This window comes from Rattus norvegicus, chromosome 13, assembly GCF_036323735.1.
Source record: "Rattus norvegicus strain BN/NHsdMcwi chromosome 13, GRCr8, whole genome shotgun sequence".
NCBI classification, from domain to species: domain Eukaryota; kingdom Metazoa; phylum Chordata; class Mammalia; order Rodentia; family Muridae; genus Rattus; species Rattus norvegicus.
The window spans coordinates 75379181-75401285 of NC_086031.1; the positions used below are offsets into that span (position 1 = coordinate 75379181).

The window sequence follows — 22105 nt, forward strand, 5'->3', positions numbered from 1 at the left end:
TATGCAGTATTACTGCTGTCATTACTACCACACTCCTTACTGTTCACGGTAGACAACATACTGACACGGACAGTAAGAAAGCAGAGGTGACTCGAGTACTTACTGTATGATAGACATTTCATCACTTTAATTTGCATTATCCCAGCAGCAGCAACGATCATGCCTAATATAAATACTACAATCTCATAAGATCAAAAATGTGTTCCAAAGAGATGTGTGACTCAAATTCAGTTCTATCAAACAATAAAACATAAATTCTTTAAACAGAAATGGCATTTGTATATTTATGCACATGTAATTTTAGAACAAAATATTCATTTGGGGTAAAAAAGAGTATCTTTTCATTTCTGAAAGAGTATCGATTAGCTGTGCTGTGGTTTTAATGTAGTACACGGTATGAGTGTTACAAAACTGATCCCATCTATTAAAGCAGAAACCCACTAGCATTTGTGTTATAAAAAACTAATTAGAAGATTTGATCAACTTTATCATACATGTCATATAATTACAGAAACTGAATATAAAATTCTGCAATAAGATATAACATTCAAATTGTCCTAAAATATACACAGCCTCCCCCATAACAAATGGCTCAGACTATGTGAAAACGTGACTGTTACTCAGTGGCTCCTCCTGCCAGCAATTAAGATTTCATCCCCATTCCCGAAGCTTTGAATTCTATTTGCTTATTGCTATAGAGGCTGGCAACAGGGTAGATATCCTCTAAGATCACCTCAAAAATGGTGAGAATGCTAGTTAAGTCTCGATGATAATGAGGGTCTAAAGAATGCTGTCAGACTCATGTACAAACCTTCCGGGGATTCTCTTAGAGACAGTGGTGCCCCCACCCCAGGGCTGGAAATCACAGGAGGAGCAGCAAATCACGTTTGACCACTGTGAAAACTCAAGTCAACTGAGACACACAGCAGACATGAAAGCAGTGCTCTGTTTACTGCTGGCTCAATTAGAAGGCCTATGCACTTCCAGATATGAACAGAATAGTTGTTAATCCTGAGATTCCTTACATAAAAACCAGCTCCAACATTTTTAGTCAAATTTGAAGCAAACTTTAAATACTGACCAGACAGACTCGTCAGGTCATTGTCTGAAACCACAGTGAATGGCAACAGACCATGTGTTGTAGGGGTTTTTTAAGAACCAAACCAAAAGGCCACTATATTTCTCATTATTTTCCAAGAAATACAACTCCCAGCATTCCAAGAAGTTCCTGGTCCTTGAGCAGGTGGGGCTTACAAGTTGCTTTGGCTTTCACATAGTCCTGAGGTTAATTAAAAATCTTCATGAATACCCCATACAGTAGGAAGAAGAAGGACACTGCTTTTTTTCCCCTCAAATTCTTTCCAGACTCTTCACTAGACAAAAGGCAGTAACGCATGCTTAACAGGAAACAAACCATGCCTGTAACTTGAACCCTAGCCATCAACCTTGGGCTAGTGAAGTCATGGATCTTAGAAAAGAACCTATAATGCCATTGTATTAAACTAACATACTTCATAACATAACTAACACACATCCAGAGATAAGTGTAGTTTTCATGCCTCATAAAGAAACTTCCCTTTGCAATAGATGAAGACCATTACAGAAAACCACAAACAGTAAAAATGCAGAGGAAAAAGAGATCATGTGGTGCCCGGTTACAACTAATGAGTCTTTACACAATTCTTGCACTTAATGTCAATCATCATGGAGGGGAGAGAGACTGTAGGAGGCAGAAGAGCCGGGCAGGTGTGCTTATGTATTTAGGAGTGTGTGACGGCAATGAAAGAAAAGGGGGCATAAGAAAGAGTAATGGGGGTGCACAGGAGGTGTTGGAGGAGAAAAGACAGAGGGCAAGTGATGTAATAATAAAATTCCAAAAACTTATAAAGAATAATGAACTAGTATGTTTTTAGAGTTTTCAACTTAATGGGTTCAAATGTGATTCCTACTTCTAAAATGGTAGAAGAAGAATCACATCACTGGCCAGGCATAGGGGTGTGTGCCATTATCTCAGCAACTGGGACAGGGGAGAAAAAGGCAGATCTCCTTAAGTTCAGGACTAGTCTAGCCTACAGACAGTTGCTGGTCAGCCAGGACTACAGTGTGCTCTTCTCAGAAAGAAAAGGGTCAAGTCGCTGAAGCCGTAAGAGCCACTAAAGAGAGCATGTGACAGCATACAATGCCCACCATACACCACCAACTCAGTCGCTCAGCATCCAGCATCCTAAAGAGCGACTGACTTGGTCTCTGTGCTCTCCTGTCACTTGGCTCACTCCAAGGGACAGCAGGTAACTATAATATTTTTTTCTGCTTGACTACTTCCCTCTGGGCTGTAAACTCCTCAAGAGTGGAATATAAATACTCCTAGGCTTTATTGTAACCGTATTTTGGTATTCAATGTTTGAAACAAAAGAAGTACTTACTACTCATAACCTAAAGAATAAGGTACAATAAGTGAGTGACGTAATAGGGAGTAGGGTGTCGGACAAGTATGGTTCTGTTCTCTGTGCATGTTCAGATGAGTATCCTTGAACTGGAAGAGGGTTTTTTGCCATGTACATTTCAAACATTTCTTCATTATAATTGATTATTTTTTGTTATTCCTGTTTAACAATTCTTTCTGTGGGCACAAAAGTCTATAGAAATCTTTGTATTTTTCTCTTTTTTTTTCAAAAATGTCCCCTTTATTAAAAGCATTCTTTTCTCATACAATATATCCTAATTTCAGTTCCCCTCCCTCTAATTTTCCAAGCTCCTTCCTATCTCCTCTCCCATGCAGCTCCACTCCCTTTCTTTCTCTCATTACAAAAGAACGGTCGATCTTCTAAGATAACAACCAAACATAACAAAATAAACTATAATAATATTTTTAAAAAGCCAGCAGATCAACGCTGGATGAGGAAAACCAACAGAAGGAAAAGAGCCCATAAGGAAGCACAAAAATCAGCCCCACTTGGTCATACATTCAGGAGTCCCATAAAAATACTGAACCAAAAGTCGTAATACACGCACAGGGTAGCTAGTCCAGACTGGAGTCGGCTGGTGCTTGCTGCTGCACAAAACTCTACTCTAAAATGGATCAAAGACCTCAACATAAAACCAGATACACTGAACCTGAGAGAAGAGAAAGTGGGAAATAGCATTGACTGCACTGGCATTTGAGACAACTTTCTGAACAAAATACCAATAGCACAAGCACTAAGGTCAACAATTAATAAGTAGGACCTCATGATTGAAAAGCTTCTGTACGGCAAAGAACACCATCAATCAGACAAAGCAGCAGCTTGCAGGATGGGAAAAGATTTTTGCCAACTCCATATCTGATAATAAAGGACTAATATCCAAAATATATAGAGAACTCGAAAGCTAGAAATCAAGAAGTGGAGCAGACAAGCTGGCAATCTGTCCCAGGTCACAAATGATTAAGGAAGAGTTTGAAATATGGACCCCATTTCTCACTCCACCATGAGTATGTGTTCGTCAAGTGAAGCTGCTAACATTCTTCCCATAGCCTGACCTCCTGCTGAGGATACATGAATGCAACAGAGTCTTCTATGAATGTAGACCTGATAACTATTCTGAACTGGTCTCTTGGTCCTAGACTCCACAAGGAAGTTGATCTATGAATGATTCACAATTTTTAATCTTGCTCAACTCCTTCTGAATCTAAAGTTCAGTACTTTTAAAAATATTTGCTCCACAACGTTTATTATCAAACTCCCCCAAAATCATGTTGGTTCTTAGATTATATTATTATAAAGACAACAAAACCACAAAATGTTTGTCCCACACTGTAAGCACAGATCTTACTACCTGCTAGAGAAGTACACACTAAGAAAGTAAAGGTTGGAGAAATGGATCAATGGCAGAGTTCTTGTTTATACATGCAAAGCTCTAGGGTTTGATTCCTACCTACACCTAGAGGGGAACTAAAAGCACACTACCATAGCCTCATTTTCTGAAACAATGGCATCACAAAACAAAGCTGCTTTGAGGGCTATAATTTTCAAGGTAGTGGAGCAACGAGAGGTAATGTAAGGTAAAACAGCTGAGAAACAGGACCTTACGCTTTGACGTACAATGTTTTCACAAAGAACACCTAAAAAGAATGCCACCCCTCATGGGAATACCTCAAATAGAATCTGTGCCTTTAAATTGTCATTTTACAGAATTAAATGACAGGCCACTTTTTCTTAAAAGCCAAGTCTTTAGTAAATCTTCACCATACCTCTTCTCCCCTGTACAATCTATGGTTTCTGAAACCTTCTATAAAGAAATTCTGTTCAAACTGAATTGCTTGTTTGGTCGACCTTAGAAATCTTACTGTTCCCTTAACAGAGAGGAAAATTTAACCAATGGACCAAAATAAGAGACTAACAGCTGCTGAATCCTGATGAACAAGCACCAAGCATGTAGCACTTCTTATGAAAACTCTCTGGGTGTTTATGGTCTTCTCGCTGAGTGGTGGTAAGCTCAGATGTGCTCACCACCAAAGTACATAAATAAACTCTTGGCTACAAGAACTTACTGTCTCATTTCTACTCCTAGCATAGAAAAATAAGGCAGACATTTTTAGAAATATGTCATTATTCATCTTTTTATTCTCCCTGGCAATGATGTAGAGAAGACAATGAAATTAAATATACTTTTGTACTCCTTGTCACAAAAGTTTTATGATTTGAAAGCCTGATAAAGGCATCTGATCGGAGCTGCACATTTCTATACTGTTTCTTCAAAAATGGCTTTGACATAGTGTGCTTATTATAATTGGAATAACATTAAAATTGTCATATATTTATAAATGGAATATAAAAAATTATTTATGATTTTAATTATACATTGCTAGTCAGTGTCAAGTAGCAACTATAAATACTTATTCTAAAAATAAGCCATAAATATTATGTATATTTGTAATAAAATATTCAGTAACAGCTTTCAAATACTGTCACTAATAACAAGCAGTATTAAGCAAGGCAGACGTCTACCCAGTATCTCTTCTCTCTTTTGTCCTCATTAAAAGACAAGCTGGGAGACAGGAGAGAGGGTTCATTGGCTAAGAGCAGCATACTTCTCCTCCAAAAGACCAGAGATCCACACAGAGTAGCTCACAAGTGACTGTGACTCCAACTCCAGAGGCATGGCATTTGGCCTATAAAGATACCATAACTCATATGCACATACCCACATACAGGTATATACATGCATACACAATTAAAAGCAATAAAAATATATCTTACAAAAAAGATAAAAATAAGTAAATTTGTTTTATTTAAAATTGTTGAAACAAACCATTTAAAAAGACTGGTAGTCTTTATGTAGGTAATGTCATATGGTCTATTGGCATATATGTAAAAATGACTAATGTTCCATTTGTTTTTGTTAAATAGTAACCACAAAAAGATGATGATTATATTAATGCTTGCTGTGACTTGAAACTGAGACTTTAATGGCTTATGTTGTGATGGCTACACCTTGCATTGCATTGTGGTTCAGAGGCAACCTGAACTTGTGGAATCTGCATATTCAGCGTGAAATAATTGTAATTTTCATGTGTTTACTTTCAGAATATATTTTGGCAGTTTTCATATGTTAGAATAAGTGGATTTACATGTTGCCTAGTTTTAATTTAACCCTCATAAAATTTTATGAATGTCTTAAGAAAGACAGCACATATTTTAAAGAAGATCCTAAAGAAGTCTATTTTGAAACATTTGGTAGTGTAAACATTGCTACATGATTTGACCACTGGAAACTATTTATATGTGTGCATTATTATAAAACTTCTTGGGGTAGGGAGGTGGTTCACTGGTAAAGTGAGAGCTTGAGTTTTTGTTCCCAGGGTCATGCTGAGTGAACATAACCATGTGTCCCTGTGATCCCAGGACGTGGGGATGGAGGTTGGTAGGGGCTGGAGACTTTCCAGGGTAGCGGGTCTAGACAAATTGGCAAGCTCCATGCTTGGTGTCTTACTACTGCTACAATGAAACACCCCACCAAGAAGAAAGATGGGGGAAAAAGGGTTTATTTGGCTTAAACTATGATATAACTGTTCATCAAAGGAAGTAAGGACAGGAACTCAAACAGGGCAGGAATTTGGCAGGAGAAGCTGATGCGGAGGCAATGGAGGAACAATGCTTACTAGCTGGCTCCTCATGGCTTGTTCAATCTGCTCCTTATACAACCCAAGAGCTAAAGATGGCACCACCTAGAATGGGCTGGGCCCTCCCCCATAAAGCAACAATCAAGAAAATGCCCTACAGGCTTGCCTATAGCCAAATATTGTGGAAGCATTTTCTCAACTGAGACCTCCTTCTATCTGGTAACTCTAACTTGTGTCAAGTTGGCATAAAACTAGCCAGTACAGTGAAGACCCTGACTCAAAAAATAGGGTGGAAATCAATAGAAAGGTTCCTGATTACAGTTTCAGACTTCTACACAACACACAGGAAAATATTTTCATGAATTAACAGCCTTCCACCTCAAAAAAAAATCAGAAAACTTCTTACATCGCCATACTTAGTAACCTAAAATTGTACATTTAAAACTTGTATAGAGAGTTACAGAGATTTTGGAATAAATTGGTAAAGGATGCATCAACTTCTGATTCATTCATAAGAGTGCTTAAAGGGGCTGGGGAGATGGCTAATGGTTAAAGGCACTGGCTGCTCTTCTAGGGGACCTGGGTTCAATTCCCAGCACAAACCTAGCAGCTCACAACTGTCTGTAACTGCAGTTCCAGGAAATCCAACACCCTCATGCAGACATAACATGCAAGAGAAACAGCAATTCACAGGAAAATTAAATAAATCATTAAAGAAAGAATACTTAAAAAGGCTGGAAATACAGACGAATGGTAGACACCTGTATAAGTCCTTGCATTGTTACCCAGACATACCCTAAAAGAAAGAAAGAGAGAGGGAGGGAAGGAAGGAGGGAAGGAGGGAGAGAAAGAGAAAGAGAAGTAAAGCACAAGAAAAGTAATTTCCTAGTCTAAATTCAGCAACATACTTGGTGGTAGGGGCTGAAAACACCTCTACTTGCTTCTATAGGTCTTTTTCAGATATAATAAAATTGTATTTTATTTTTTAAAACTGATTTAGAAATAAATTTCAAATTTGTTTCATAATATGCTAAAATTTAAATAATGACCCATATTGATGATTCTCCATACAGAAGCACATTTAAAAAAAATAGAGTGTGGAAATCTATAGCTATAAAATGTAGGTGGGGGAAGGGGGAGGAAGGAAGCCATCAGATACTCCTAACAGACACTGTTTATTTGGGAAATGAGAGAAATGCTCCTGTCATCTTCCTGGCCACCATGAAGCCATTCTTAATGCCCCCTCCATGGAGCATTGGGACAATCTAATCTAATCCACTGGAATTTGCCCAGGGTCTGGGAGAAGGAAAAGACTGAAGCACGGACGCAAGCCAAGGAGAGCACTCCAGGAAAGCCCATACTGTTTAACAACTTGTCGCAACACCAGCAAGAGGAAGGAGCTGAGAGAACGCTGGGTCACTCGACAGACAGCTTGGTTTGCACGCTTCTCTATGTGAACCCAAACGCCATGTCAGGACCCTGAAGACAGACTCTGAAGGTCAGTGGACTTCTTAGTTCCTTGCCCAGTGCACTCATATCTATATCTTTTCTGCATCACACTATTATCTGTTTCTTTAATTGGCCAGTTGAACTGAGCCTATGTTTTTAGGGATGAGAGGGCCCAGGCTTTGATCCCAACAACCTCAGAAATATTCTGAAATTCTAGGGTACTGAAATTTAATAAACATAGTGAACATAATAAAAGTTTATCTTTAAATGACATATATGACAGTTACCTCAGTAGAAAAAATACAAAATTAAAAGATACATATTTAGTACTGAATACTACTTTATAGTATATTTTGATGCAAATATTTTCATCTTTATCCTTTATAACAAGTCTAAGTTTCTGCATCTTATGAATTATCCATAATATCTTAGTATGGTAGCACTTATGCATAGTAAAGGATGTATACATATATTAGAAATGTATTCTTATGGAAGCATTTATTGATCATACATGTCTAGACACAGTGATATGATACTAGCTCGTGTTTGCATATAACTAGCACATTATGTGCTTCTAATGTCTGTTCATGGGACAGTAGGTACTACTACACCTTTTCTTCCACCAAGATTTCTAAATTCATACTTCTTAAGATTTCAAACTTTGAGAAAGACATACTGTAGCACAATATTATTTAAGAATTCCTGATTATGTACTATAAGTCCAAAGTATGACAAAATGTGATTTTCTATAGCTTTCAGGAAGACTTTTAGATTAAGATACTGAGTAGCAAAAAAATATATTATTGAATATGATGTATGAAAGGTATTTAGAAGCAGAGAAACTACATTTCCCAGGTTGCTTTTCTCCTGTAGTTCTGGCTATGAGTTACTTCCAGCCAGTGAAGACTGGAGAAAGGTGAAAGCCGCATGACTTCTCTCCAGCAGGGAAGAGCTACACACTAAAAATAAAGCTTTAGTTTTGCCCCAGGCGTGTCATTCTCAATCAGGTGCCTGCATACTGTGGGATGATCTTTTTCTCGTGTTGTGTTGTGTTGTGTTTTCATTTTGGTTTTGGTTTTTTCCCGCTGGCAGGAACAGTAGCTTCCTGGTCTGGTAAAAGCTTTATCCTCACTTTGCTCTTTCAGTTCTTCCAATGTTCAAGTAACTCAGATCCTTCAATAAATAGACTTTGAAATGCCAATTCTCCTCACCACTCCATTTGATTTACACATCATTTGTCATCTTTTCTCATGGTTTCTGTTCTTTGTCTGATATTATATTTCAAAAGAGAGAAAGAGAAGCAGGGTATGGTGCATTCCTTTAATCCCAGCACTTGTGAGACAGAGGCAGGTGAATCTCTTTGAGTTTGAAGCCAGCCTGGATAACAAAACGAGTTCCAGGACAGCCAAAGTTGTTACACGAAGAAACCCTCTCCCAAAAAAGAGGGGAAAGGAGAGATAAAAAGGGAGGGGGATACTGAGTTGGCTAAACTTGAGACAAAGGATACACTATTCCATTTTGCTAAGCTGTATAAGACTTATGTCACCAGCTACTAATTGAGGGTGACTGTGGGTAGATCTTACTAACATATACACCTTAAACTTATGCACTCTGCATAGGCTGCCATCTTCAAATCTCCATCAGGTCACATCCCAGATTCTACTTCACACAAGGCATGGAACCACAAGTCTAACCACTCGGGCAGATGGGAGATTTACACAACAAAGATATTGCCATAATTATTTCTTAAGCACATCAGTTGCTACCCAGGTTTATCTTGTCCACTTGACAGAATTATGCTTTTCCTGACAAAATGACAAGGTACTTTGTCTTAGTTAGGGTTTTATTGCTATGAAGATACCATGATCATCTGCAAATAGTGCCTGTCCCTATGGGCCAAGCACTCACTCACATGAGTCTATCAGGGTCATTCCTATTCAAACCACCACAGACTTAATGGAAGACAAGGACTTAATGATGAATGTGACCCTGCACTATCCCCATGAGCTGCACAATAGAAACATGTAGTTTGATATGGTGATAGGCTAGTTGTATGTCTCTTCTGTTAACTGTCAAAGGAATGGAGACTAACAGGAGGTCAATCTTGGTGAACAAACTTCAGCAGGAACTTTCTCGACAAGCCTAAGTTTCAATTATGATACAAAATTTTCCTTTGTTCTGCTTCTACAAGTTCAGTTAGTCACCTATAACTTATAAGCATATGAGGCAATCCTCCTTTAGCTAATGTCAGCTTCGTATAACAATGTCTCCTAAGCAAGTTTATTAGCAAACCCTGTAAAGCATCAATTTTATTACTTCAAGTTTTTTCTTCATCAGAATTTTACAATGAAACCAGGTGTGAAGTACTCAAAACTATTATAGGTGCCATTTACCAGAGTCCAGCAAGTGTTCAGAATAAAAGAAACCCATGACAGCATACCACTTACATTTTTAAAGAAGTTCAAGGCACTGATAGGTTAGTACAGCTTTAAAAACCAGAATTTGATGTTTCTTCCTTAAAATGTTCCCAGAGTTTCCTACCTTTGTGATAAGGATTCTGTATTTATCCAGCATTGCCTGGTTGTCATGGCATCCTGCTAAAAGCTGCCATACTTCTGCCCTTAATGCCTCAGGAACACCGCTCTTTACCAAGGTGGGTAGCCCTTTTGGTCGGGCATTAAGGTTATTATGCCTGAGGAATAAAGAAAATAAACCATTCACAATCCATATCCTGAACTGCTGTTGCTATGGAAATAATATTTATTAGTTTATTTGTAAAAGTATAAGCCTGGAGGAAAAGAAAATTGCCTGGAAGCACTAAACAAAAGTAGTGCTTAAGTCACTGTGACATGCTTAACCAGCTTTTCTCTATTTCATCCTCTATTTTGTTGTTTCTTTAGGGAAAGCTTTTTCACTCTATCAATTATATTGTTTAATTTCTGTATGATGATTATATATTAACATATGTAATTGGCTTTTGTTTATATCCAACTTAAAAAGAACTATTTAAGTCCCTTGAGAAAGTTGTAGAGCAACTTAAGTGTGTTGCCAGAGAATGACTTGAGATGCTGGAAGTGAATCATAACCCTTTCACACCTTGACAGTACCCACTTCTTCATAGTCAGAATGAACTGGGCAAATGAGAACGTAAGCCCTACATTACCTACATTTCATTATCTGAATGAAATATGCAGGCCTCGGTTTCTTACAGTCCCCACACCCTGACCCATGTACTGTCTGGGAAGCGATCTGTCTTGTTCACCTAATTTGGAACAATCTGTTTCCATGTGAACTTGAGCACAAAGGACCTTCTAGATTTAAAACACTCAAGCAGAACCTTACGGGAGGAATTCTGCTTTGTTGTCTAGATTGGTCTTGCTGGCCTATCTGAACTACTAGTACTCCCTAAAGTGATGCCTTACTCTTTCCTAAAAACACCTAAAGAACTACATCGTGCTAAAGCGACAGCTTATGCTTACCATTCTTATCATTTTCTCAAAGGCTGTTTATAATCAGAGAAAAGGCAAACATCTGTTCTCTAAAGCCAATGATCGCATAGTAGCTATGCTATAACTATCAACAGCCATCTGGTCAAGACACTGAATTACAGTTCCAGCCTCATGAATGCAAGCCCATGCTTCACCCCTTTCCGACACAGAGCTATGGTTGAGGCCCTTTTGCTCAGACATTTCTCATTTCTCCCTCACTATGTCATAGAGCCCACCCTGATGTAATCACCCCAATCCAAAGCCTGATAATGTATCCCAATTTACACTAGCACGCCAGGCTCTAATTTCAAGTTTTAAAATTGAAAAGTCATGGAATCCATATGTCTGTTTTACATAATTTGGATCCCACATACTTCTTCAAATTATGCACACCCTTCTATCACCAGCCCAGACCAAAGTTTTGGCATCTTCCTCTGAGAATATGTTCAAAGGCTTTTTTGTTTCCAGCATATTGTCATAATCTAGACATCTCTGGAGAAAATCATAATGTTCTGAACATTTATAATAAGTTAAAGTAAACTTATCACATCAGGATTTTGTGTAGTCGGTATAATGATTTACTGAAGATTTTGAAAGTTGAGGTCATACATGTAGTCACATATGCATAAGGATATACATATCTATTGAAGTTAATAGTCAACAATCCCAATAAACATGTTTACTGTGTTAAATACTTCAATTCAGTCAATATTCTACTTCTTCCTGATTCTACATTCAAGCATTTGTTTGATAAGGTATAATGAACATCATTCATTCCCTACCATTAAAAAGCTATACACTATCTTACAGGCTAATACTTTTAGAACACTGGGTAACTTATACTAACATGGATTAACAGCCTTACTTTGCTGGCTTTCATACAATAAAAGTGGAATTAAAACTCTCTATTTTACCTACTTACTTAATAGATAATAACTAATGGATATTAAGCCAAATGATAATATAATATGACAGAGAAAGTATGAATAATTTTTTGAAAAATATTTTTATCATTATTGTGCAAGTGGTGTGTAGACAAGTAAAAGTCAGAGAACCATTTTGTGGAGTGGGTTCTCTCTTTCCAAGGACCAAATTTGGGTTCTCAGACTTCCAGACCATGTACCTTTACCTGCTGGACTATCTCGATGATCCAAAAGCAATTTGTTAAACTAAACAATGCTTTCAATATTTCAAGTAAAATATGACAACATATATCATGACTTAGATGGACACTAAATGCAGCGATCAGAGATAACCAATCACAAGTCTTCCCTAGAAACAAGACAGATATATAATGCAATTATTTTAAAATGTACATAGAAACCAAACATATAGTAGTTGTATAATAATCATTTTAAAATTTTGCTTTGTTTTGTTTTAGTGGTGCCAGGAATTAAACCCAGGACCTTAAATGTTAAATAAATACAACTAAGCCAAAGCTTATAACTCTTGTAACCAGTATTTTAATACACAAATATATTCTTCATAAAGGACAATAATTTGTGTCTTCTTCACTCCTTCTTTAAAAGGGGAACAAAAATATCCAAAGGAGGGGATAGGGAGGCAGCGTTTAGAGCAGAGACTGAAGGAATGGCTATTCAGAGCCTGCCCCACATGTGGCCCATACATATGCAGCCACCAAAACTAGATAAGATGGATGAAGCTAAGAAGTGCAGGCTGACAGGAACCGGATGTAGATCTCTCCTGAGAGACACAGCCAGAACATGTCAAATACAGAGGCGAATGCCAGCAGCAAACCACTGAACTGAAAACGGGACCGCCGCTGGAGGAATCAGAGAAAGGACTGAAAGAGCTGAACTGCATAAGAACAACAATGGCATCCAACCAGAGCTTCCAGGAACTAAACCACTACACAAAGACTACACATGGACTGACTCTGGGCTCCAACTGCCTAGGTAGCAGAGAACAGCCTTGTTGGAGCACCAGTGGAAGGGGAACCCCTTGGTCCTGCCAAGGTTGGACTCCAGTGTAGGGGATTGTTGAGGGGGTAAAGGGAGGCTGATGGGGAGGGGAACACTCTTATAGAAGGGACGGGGGGGGAGGGGTTAGGGGGCTGATGGATAGGAAACTGGGAAAGGGAATAACAATTGAAATGTAAATAAGAAATACCCAATTTAATAAAAATGGGGAAAAAGAGAACAAAGAAAAAATAATAAAGAACAACACAGATAAACAAGTAGAAACCCTTAAAGAGGAAACACAAAAATCCGTTAAAGCATTACAGGAAAACACAACCAAAAAGATGAAGGAATTGAACAAAACCATCCAGAATCTAAAAATGGAAATAGAAATTATAAAGATATCACAAAGGGAGACAACCCTAGAGATAGAAAACCTAGGAAAGAGATCAGGAGTCATAGATGTAAGCATCACAACAGAATACAAGAAATAGAAGAGAGAATCTCAGGGGCAGAAGATACCATAGAAAACATTGACACAACAGTCAAAGAAAATGCAAAACACAAAAAAATCCTAAAGCAAAAGGCCCAGGAAATCCAAGACACAATGAGAAGATCAAACCAAGGATAGTAGGTATAGAAGAGAGTGAAGATTAACAACTTAAATGGCCAGTAAAAATCTTCAACAAGATTATAAAAGAAAACTTCCCTAACCTAAAGAAAGAGATGCCCATGAACATACAAGAAGCCTACAGAACTCCAAATAGACTATACCAGAAAAGAAATTCCTCCCATCACATAATAGTCAAAACACCAAACACACAAAACAAAGGAAGAATATTAAAAGTAGTAAGGAAAAAAGGTCAAGTAACATATAAATATATACCTATCAGAATTACCCCTGACTTCTCACCAGAGATTAAGAAATCTAGAAGATCCTAGTCAGATGTCACACAGACCCTAACAGAACACAAATGCCGGCCCAGGCTATTATACCCAGCAAAACTGAAAATGAACATAGATGGAGAAACCAAGATATTCAATGATAAAAACAAATTTTCACAATATCGTCACACAAATCTGGCCCTACAAAGAATAATAGATGGAAAACTCCAACACAAGGAGGAAAACTACACCTCAGAAAAAGCAAGAAAATAATCTACTTTCAACAAGCCCAAAAAAGAGAGCCACATAAACATCATTCCACCCCTAACATCAAAAATAACAGAAAGAAACAATCACTTTTCCTTACTATCTCTTAACATCAATGGACTCAATTCCCCAATAAAATGACATGGAATAACTGACTGGATATGTAAACAGGACCCAGAATTTTGCTGCATACAGAAAATACAACTCAGTGACAGATACTACCTCAAAGTAAAAGCCCGGGAAAAAAAAAACTTGACAAGCAAACAGTCCAAAGAAACTAGCTGGAGTAGCTATTCTAATATCCAATAAAATAGACATTCAACCAAAAGTTATCAAAAAAGACAAGGAGGGACACATATACTAATCAAAGGAAAAATCTACCAAGATGAAGTTTCAATTCTGAACATCTATGCTCCAATTGTAAGGGCACCCACATTCGTAAAAGAAACTTGACTAAAGCTCAAAGCACACATAGCACCTCACACAATAATAGTGGGGGACTTAAACACACCACTCTCATCAATGGACAGATTATGGAAACAGAAGCTGAACAGAGACACGATGAAACTAACAGAAGTTATGAGCCAAATGGATTTAACATATCTAGAGACCATTTCATCTTAAAAGAATATACCTTCTTCTCATCACCTCACGGTACCGTCTCCAAAATTGACAATATAATTGGTCACAAAATAGGCTTCAACATATACAAAAAGATGGAAATAATCCCTTGCATCCTATCAGACCACTAGGGACTAAGGCTGGTCTTCAATAACAAACAACAAAAGACCCATATACATGTGGAAGCTAAAGAACAATCTACTCAATAATAACTTGATCAAGGAAAAAATAAAGAAATTAAAGACTTTTTAGGATTTAGTGAAAATGCTAAAGTCCAAGTGGATCAAGGACCTCCACATAAAATCAGATACAATCAAACTCATAGAAGAAAAGTGGGGAAGAGCCTTGAACACATGGGCACTGGGGAAAATTTCCTGAACAGAACACCAATGGTTTATGCTCTAAGATCAAGAATCAACAAATGGGACCTCATGAAATTGCAGTTTCTATAAGGCAAAGGACACTGTCATTAGGACAAAACGACAATCAACGGATTAGGATAAGATTTTTACCAATCCTACATCCAATAAAGGGCTAATATCCAAAATACATAAAGAACTCAAGAAGTTAGCATCCAGAGAATCAAATAACCCTATTTAAAAAATGAATACACACCTACACAAACAATTCTCATCTGAGGAATATCGAATGGCTGAGAAGCACCTAAAGAAATGGTCAATATTCTTAGTCATCAGGGAAATGCAAATCAAAACAACCCTAACATTACACATCACAGCAGTCAGAATAGCTAAGATCAAAAACTCAAGTTACAACAGATGCTGGTGAGGATATAGAGAAAGAGGAACACTCCTCCACTGTTGGTAGGATTGCAAGCTGGTACAACCATTCTGGAAATCAGTCTGGAATCTCCTCAGAAAATGGACATAGTACTACCTGAGAACCCAGCTATACAACTCCTGGGCATGTACCCAAAAGATGCTCTAACATATAACAGGGACACATGCGCCATTATGTTTATACCAGCCTTATTTACAATAGCCAGAAGCTGGAAAGAACCCAGATATCGTTCAACAGAGGATTGGATACAGAAAATGTGGTACATTTACACAATGGAGTACTACTCAGCTATTAAAAACAATGACTCTCTGAAATTCATAGGCAAATGGATGGAACTGGAAAATTAACCATTCTGAGTCAGGTAACTCAGACCCAAAAGGATATGCATGGTATGCACTCACTAGTAACTGGATATTAGCCAAAGTAAAGTACAGAATACCCAGAATACAGTCCACAAAACTCAAAAAGATTAACAAGCCAAAGGGATCAAGTGAGGATGCTTCAATCCCACTAAGGAGGGAGAAGAAAGCAACCACAATAGGGGGGAGGGAGGGCCCTGGATGGGAAAAGGGACAGGGAAGGGAAGAGCTGAACATGATCAGGCACCGGGTTGGGGAAAAGGTCTAAAGCCCCGAGGGTCAACAGAAAGAATAGAAACAGGCTACCTTGGGAGGTAGGAGGTGGGAGGACACTCCAGAATGTACCAGGGGCCTGGGAGGTGAGAGACTCAAGAGAGAACTTGTAAAGCCCACCTCCAACAGAAAGGCAGGACAACAAGTGAGGGATGGGGTTGCCATCCCACAATCAAAAACTCTGATCTATTATTCTTCCTGTCTGAATGAACTGCAAGGACAAAAATAAAGAAGACCCTGAGGAAAAGGAGGTATAGTGACAGGCCCGAAGTGGGATCCAGCTCAAGGGGAGATTCCAAGGCTTCATTATTGACACCATTACTGAGGTTATGGAGCATTCACAAAAAGGGACCTATCATGATTGCCCTCTGAAAGACCCAACAAGCAGCTGAAAGAGTCAGATGCAGATATTTACACCCAACCAATGGACAGAAGCTGCTGACCCCAGTGGTTGAATGAGGGAAAAGCTGGAGGAAGCTGAGGAGGAGGGCCACCCTATAAGAAGACCAGCAGTCTCAACTAACCTGGACCTCCTGAGGTCACTCAGACACTGAGCCACCAACCAGGCAGCACACATCAGCTGAGATGAGGCCCCCAACACATATACAGCAGGGGACTGCTGGGTCTGGGTTCAGTCAGGGAAGATGCACCCAACCCTCAAGAGACTGCAGGCCCCAGGGAGTGGGGAGGTCTGGTGGGGTAGGGGGTGGGGTGGGGCATTCTCGTGGAGACAGAGTCAGAGGGGGGAAGGTACAGGATGTAGGACAGTCAGAGGGTGGACTGGGAGAGGAATAAAATCTGAAGTGTTAAAAAAATTAAATTTAAAAAAAGATATTATTTGATTGTGAAGGGAAGAACATGGCTATTCAAGGGAAACTATATGATATTATGATACATCTTCACCTGCCCAAACTTAAGATTTGTCGTATTTCATAGATTGTTTGTCTACTCATAGTTTCCTTTTGTGTATAAGATCATTTTAATCACATAAAACAGAAAAAAACAGAAAAAAGAAAAAGAAAAAGGCACCAGGTAAGTGAAACCAGTGCTCCAGCTTAGAAAACAGCCAGAGAAGTCAAGGCCAAGACAAACATGAAAACTACAGACACATAAAGTGTTCATAGAGCTGAAGCAACAGGGACTTGTAAGAATAATATTTCATGCATAGATGCTTTTAATCAATAATCAATATGTACTTTTAATTTTCATTTCTCTATTGGCCAGGTCAAATATCTTTTACTAACTTGACCACTTCTATGTCTTCTCTGGAAACAGCTCAGAATCTCTGCCTTTATGTTTTAGCTCTTCGTGCTTTGCCAGGGTGCTATACATCTATCTTTACATTGCAAGTCTTCACAATTAATGTAGCAAACCCTAAAATCAGGTACTGTGTCTTCCTACTTAATTCCTTATTCTCAAAATTATTTTGGATGTTTTAATCAATGTTTATTACATGAGTTTTAATATGGGCTTTGTACCTCAGAATATTCTGCTGGGAATTTTACTTAAGTTTTACTAAGAATATAAGTTCCTTAGGAAACAACCTAAAACTCAATAACTGGCTTTTCGATCCCATGTTCATGTTAGAACACACTTCTCCTTTGCGTTTTTTCACGGCTGTTTCCTAGTGTTCCAGCACAAAGACAGCAGTTTGCTGGAAACCTACATAATTATGTCATGGCTCATTTGCTCATACTTTGTATCTTTTATGGTTTCCATTCCTAATTTTTCACCACTAGTATATTTAAGCAGAATTAGTGCTCACATATTGACTTTGTATTTCGCAGGACTATAAAATGAGGCCAGTCGTGGTGGCACATAGCTTTAAGGCAGAAACAGGCAGATCACTGTGAGTTCTAGGCCAGCCTGGTCTATAGAGCAAGTTCCTGGCCAGCCAAAATATATAGTGAGATTTGATGTCTTAAAAGAAGGGAAAAAAGTATGTAAAACGAAAGCCAGGGTTTTTTTGGGTTTTTTTTGTTTGTTTGTTTTGTTTTGTTTTGTTGGTCTGTTTATTTTATACAAAGATTTTATTTTTAAAAATGAAATTTATTTCTCTGAAAATGAGATGCCATTTTATAGCTTCCATTCAAATCTAGTTTGCCTTTTCTTGTTCTTCCTTCTTTAACTATATGAGATAAGATAGGAGTAATCAGCCAATAGCCAATTCAATTTACAGCCACTCATGAAGTGGAGCGCACGCCTGACACGGCTGGAGTGACCAAAAACCTGAGAGTAGATGGATGGCTCAGAAATCTAGGGTAAAACCAAATAAACTGCTCGAAACGATGGATGGATGGATGGATGGATGGATGGATGGATGGATGGATGGATGGATGGGTGGGTGGGTGGATGGATAGGTGGATGGATGGATAGATAGATAGATAGATAGATAGATAGATAGATAGATAGATAGATAGATAGATAGATAGATAGACAGACAGACAGACAGTAGTGAAATGATTCCTACTGATATTCTGCTATACTCATAGATCGGTGCCCTGCTCAGCCATCATCAGAGAGGCTTCCTCTTGCAGCAGGTGGGAACAAATACAGAGAACCACAACAAGACAGAGAGGGACAGAGAGAGAGAGAGAGAGAGAGAGAGAGAGAGAGAGAGAGAGAGAGAGAGAGAGAGAGAGAGAGAGAGGGAGGGAGGGAGAGAGAGAGAGAGAGAGAGAGAGAGAGAAACCTTGAAAAACTCAGCCCTAAGTGGAATTCCTCCATCAGTTACTCCCTCCCCATCCCATCCTCACCACCCATAGCTCAAAAAAGCCTACAGAAGAGAGGGCACAGGAGTGTAAGACAAGATGACAGGCAACACCAAGAAAACAAAGTTCCTATGACCTCACAGAGCCTGAAGCAGCAAGCATGGGTCTGCATTTATATTATGGCTTCCAGTTCAGTGGCTTTTAAGTGATATACTTGAACATGAGAACCAGTGGGTCTCTGATTCTTGTGCCTTCTCTTGGGCTCTTTTCCTTCTGTTAGTTTGTCTTGACCAACTTGGATGTGATAGTTCTTATTTTATTTTATTATATTTATTTTTAATTATTTAATCTTTTCTTACAGTCCAGATTTTATTCTCCTCCTGGTCCACCCTCTGACTGTTCCACATCCTTTACCTCCTCCCCCTGTTTCCACCAGGATGTCCCCACCCCACCCCCACTCCCCTACCCCAGCAAACTTCCCCACTCCCTGGCGCCTCCCCGTCTCTTGAGGGTTGGGTGCATCTTCTCTGACTGAGTCCAGACCGGGCAGTCCTCAGCTGTGTGTGTGCTGGGTCCTCATCTCAGCTGGTGTATGCTGCATGGTTGGTGATCCAGTGTCTGAGCAATCTCAGGGCTCAGGTTAGTTGAGACTGCTGGTCCTCCTACAGGGTTGGCCACTTCTCAGCTTCTTTCTGCTTTTCCCTAATTCAACCGGAGGGGTCTGCAGCTTCTGTTCATTGGTCGGGTGTAAATATCTGCATCTGACTCTTTCAGCTGCTTGTTGGGTCTTTCAGAGGGCAGTCATTATAAGCCCCTTTTCGTGAGCACACCAGCATCAGTAATAGTGTCAGGATTTTTTTTAATGAACAAACAAATGAAAACCTAGACACTAGGGTAAAGGTTAACAATTGAACTGTTACTTATACCTGAGGGTTAAAGGAAAACCAGTTTTCTCCAATTGAGTGACACTCCATATCTCACCCACTGTAGGACTGGCCTCATTCATGAATAGGTGACCAATATATAAAGGACTCCACAGACGTTTGTCTGTGCTTTTATTTGGTTACAGCCCATGTTTTCTTTTTTTCTTTTTTTTTGGGGGGGGTGGGGGTTATTTTGTTTTCTTCGTTTTCTGTTCTATTAGGATTTTGTTTGTTTTCTGACGAACTTAAAGTTGGATAGGTAGAGAAGGGTAGAGGATCTGGAAAGAGTTCAGGGAGGGAAAGACTATGATCAAAATATATTTAAAGTTAAAACTTGTTTCAAAAAATATAATAATATCTTTTAAAGATCCCCAATATTATATAAAGTGAATGAGAATGCTCAGAGTGAATATGCCTATATTGTTCCAGTCTTAAGATTTTGTTTTTAAAGAGAATGGTGCAGGCCCATGGTGGTGGCATGCTCTTTTCACCCCAGCATTCTGGAGACAGAGGCTGGTAGATCTTTCAGTTTGAGGCCATCCTGGTCTACAGAGTGAGTTTCTGGACAGCCAGGGCTGCACAGAGAAACCCTATCATGCAAAACAAACAAGCAAACAGATGAAACCCAATAGCTGCAGACATTTCATAGGTGTCTATTATAGTTTGCTGAGTCATATCATAAACGAGTGATAAAGATTTTAAAGGCTTTTAAGTGCATCTATTAAAATAATTATTTTTCTTCAAGTGATGATAACTTACTAATTTATTTTCAAATGCTGACGCACACTTGACTTCCCAGAATAAACCACATTTAATTATGCTTTCTTCTCCTTTTTCTTATAAATCACTGATTTTGACGCATTCTTACTATTGCTGGGAACTTTTAAACTTATGTTCAAAGGCATATATGACAGTAGTTTGCCATAATAGTTTAATTTGGTTTTGTGATCAGTGTATGGTAGTGTCATAAAATTAATTCAAAATAATTACCTTCTATATTCTGAGAAACACTGCATAAGAGTTAACAGTTTACTTTTATAACTATTTGGTAGAATTTTCTAATCAGGTTTCAAGATTTCTTTGTTAAGAGAAAATGTTTGAAGCAGGGTTGGATATTTACCTCAGTTGGGAGAATGCCTACCCTGAGCATACAAGGCCCAGCACTGCATAAACTCCTCATGCTGGCACATCTGTAATGCTCCGCTTGGGAAGCGGAGGGAGGACAATCAGAAGTTCTTGTTATCCTTGGCTACATTCAAGGCCACCTTGGCTAAGTGAACCCTTTCTTAAAAAAGAAAGGAAAACACTTCAATAAAGAAGTGAATTCAAAGATACCAGAGCATAATAAAGGTTATTGCATTTCTAGTAACTTTAGCACTCCAGATCTTTCCAGGAATTTGTTCATTTCACCTGGCCTTCAAACTTGAGTTATGAAAAATAACTCAAACAGAACCCACACGGGGGAAGACCCAGACAGACAACATGAAGGGCATCTAGGAATCACATTTTAATTTTTATGTCTTTCAGTATATCAAGGACCTGTGTATTTGGTTAGTAAAAGCCCTTTCTGTGCAAGTCTGGGGAGCTGAGTTTGACACCGAAACATCGATGAAGGTGGAAGAAGAGAACAGGATCCACAGAGCTGTCATGTAGGCACCATACATACACACCCTCATACACACAACCATGCATAAAATACATTAATAAACTTATTTATAAAATGTATACATAAATTTATTAATAAGTAACTTAATTAACTATTAATTAACTTAAAGGATATTAAGATAGCTCTTAATATTATAGTTTTAAATTTTCTTTACTGACACATTTTTAATTGGTATAAAGATCAGCATTAAGTATATATAGGTAAATATTTTAATAAAAATAATTCTTACCATCTTCCTAACAATTCTCCCCAAGAATAGAGGATCTTCTCAGGACAGTCTTTTGACACATCACCTGTTCCACTTGAGAGTTCATTATCACTCTCTACAGAAAAAGAAAAGTTATGTAAGTTATAAGTACTTTCAAATCATAAAACAAAAGGCATGGCTATGTATCTACCAAAGGCAAGCAACTAGTGCCCAGATAAAATTCTTAAATTTTCTTTACTTCCTCCCCTAGAGGCCTTGCAGGTGTGGCTGCTGTGTCACATGTACATCAGAGAATGGCAGAAGGGAGAGAGACGATGTTTGCCCTCAGTGTTTTGATCAGTGAACATCTGAATAAATTTTTCCCCTGAAAAAGCCGGCCTGAAATGACCACCAGTCCAGTACCAGGGGGCCCTGACAGGGAGCTATTCCAGATGAACA

General features: G+C 38.6%; 1 protein-coding gene and 1 non-coding gene across 12 annotated transcripts in view; one reads left to right on the top strand and one right to left on the bottom strand.

Annotated features, from left to right (window-relative positions):
• The window catches only part of Rabgap1l (RAB GTPase activating protein 1-like), a 595699-nt gene that overhangs the window by 381639 nt on the left and 191955 nt on the right, over nucleotides 1–22105 (bottom strand). For all 11 annotated transcript variants that reach the window (XM_006250105.5, NM_001401442.1, XM_006250106.5 and 8 more), the window contains 2 exon segments: nucleotides 21689–21782; nucleotides 10091–10241 (listed from right to left, as the gene is read on the bottom strand). In XM_006250105.5, the coding sequence (XP_006250167.1) occupies nucleotides 10091–10241; nucleotides 21689–21782 (245 nt within the window).
• LOC120096410 (small nucleolar RNA SNORA17) lies at nucleotides 21904–22035 on the top strand. Its single transcript, XR_005492836.1, has one exon. It is a non-coding gene; the product is annotated as a small nucleolar RNA SNORA17 (small nucleolar RNA).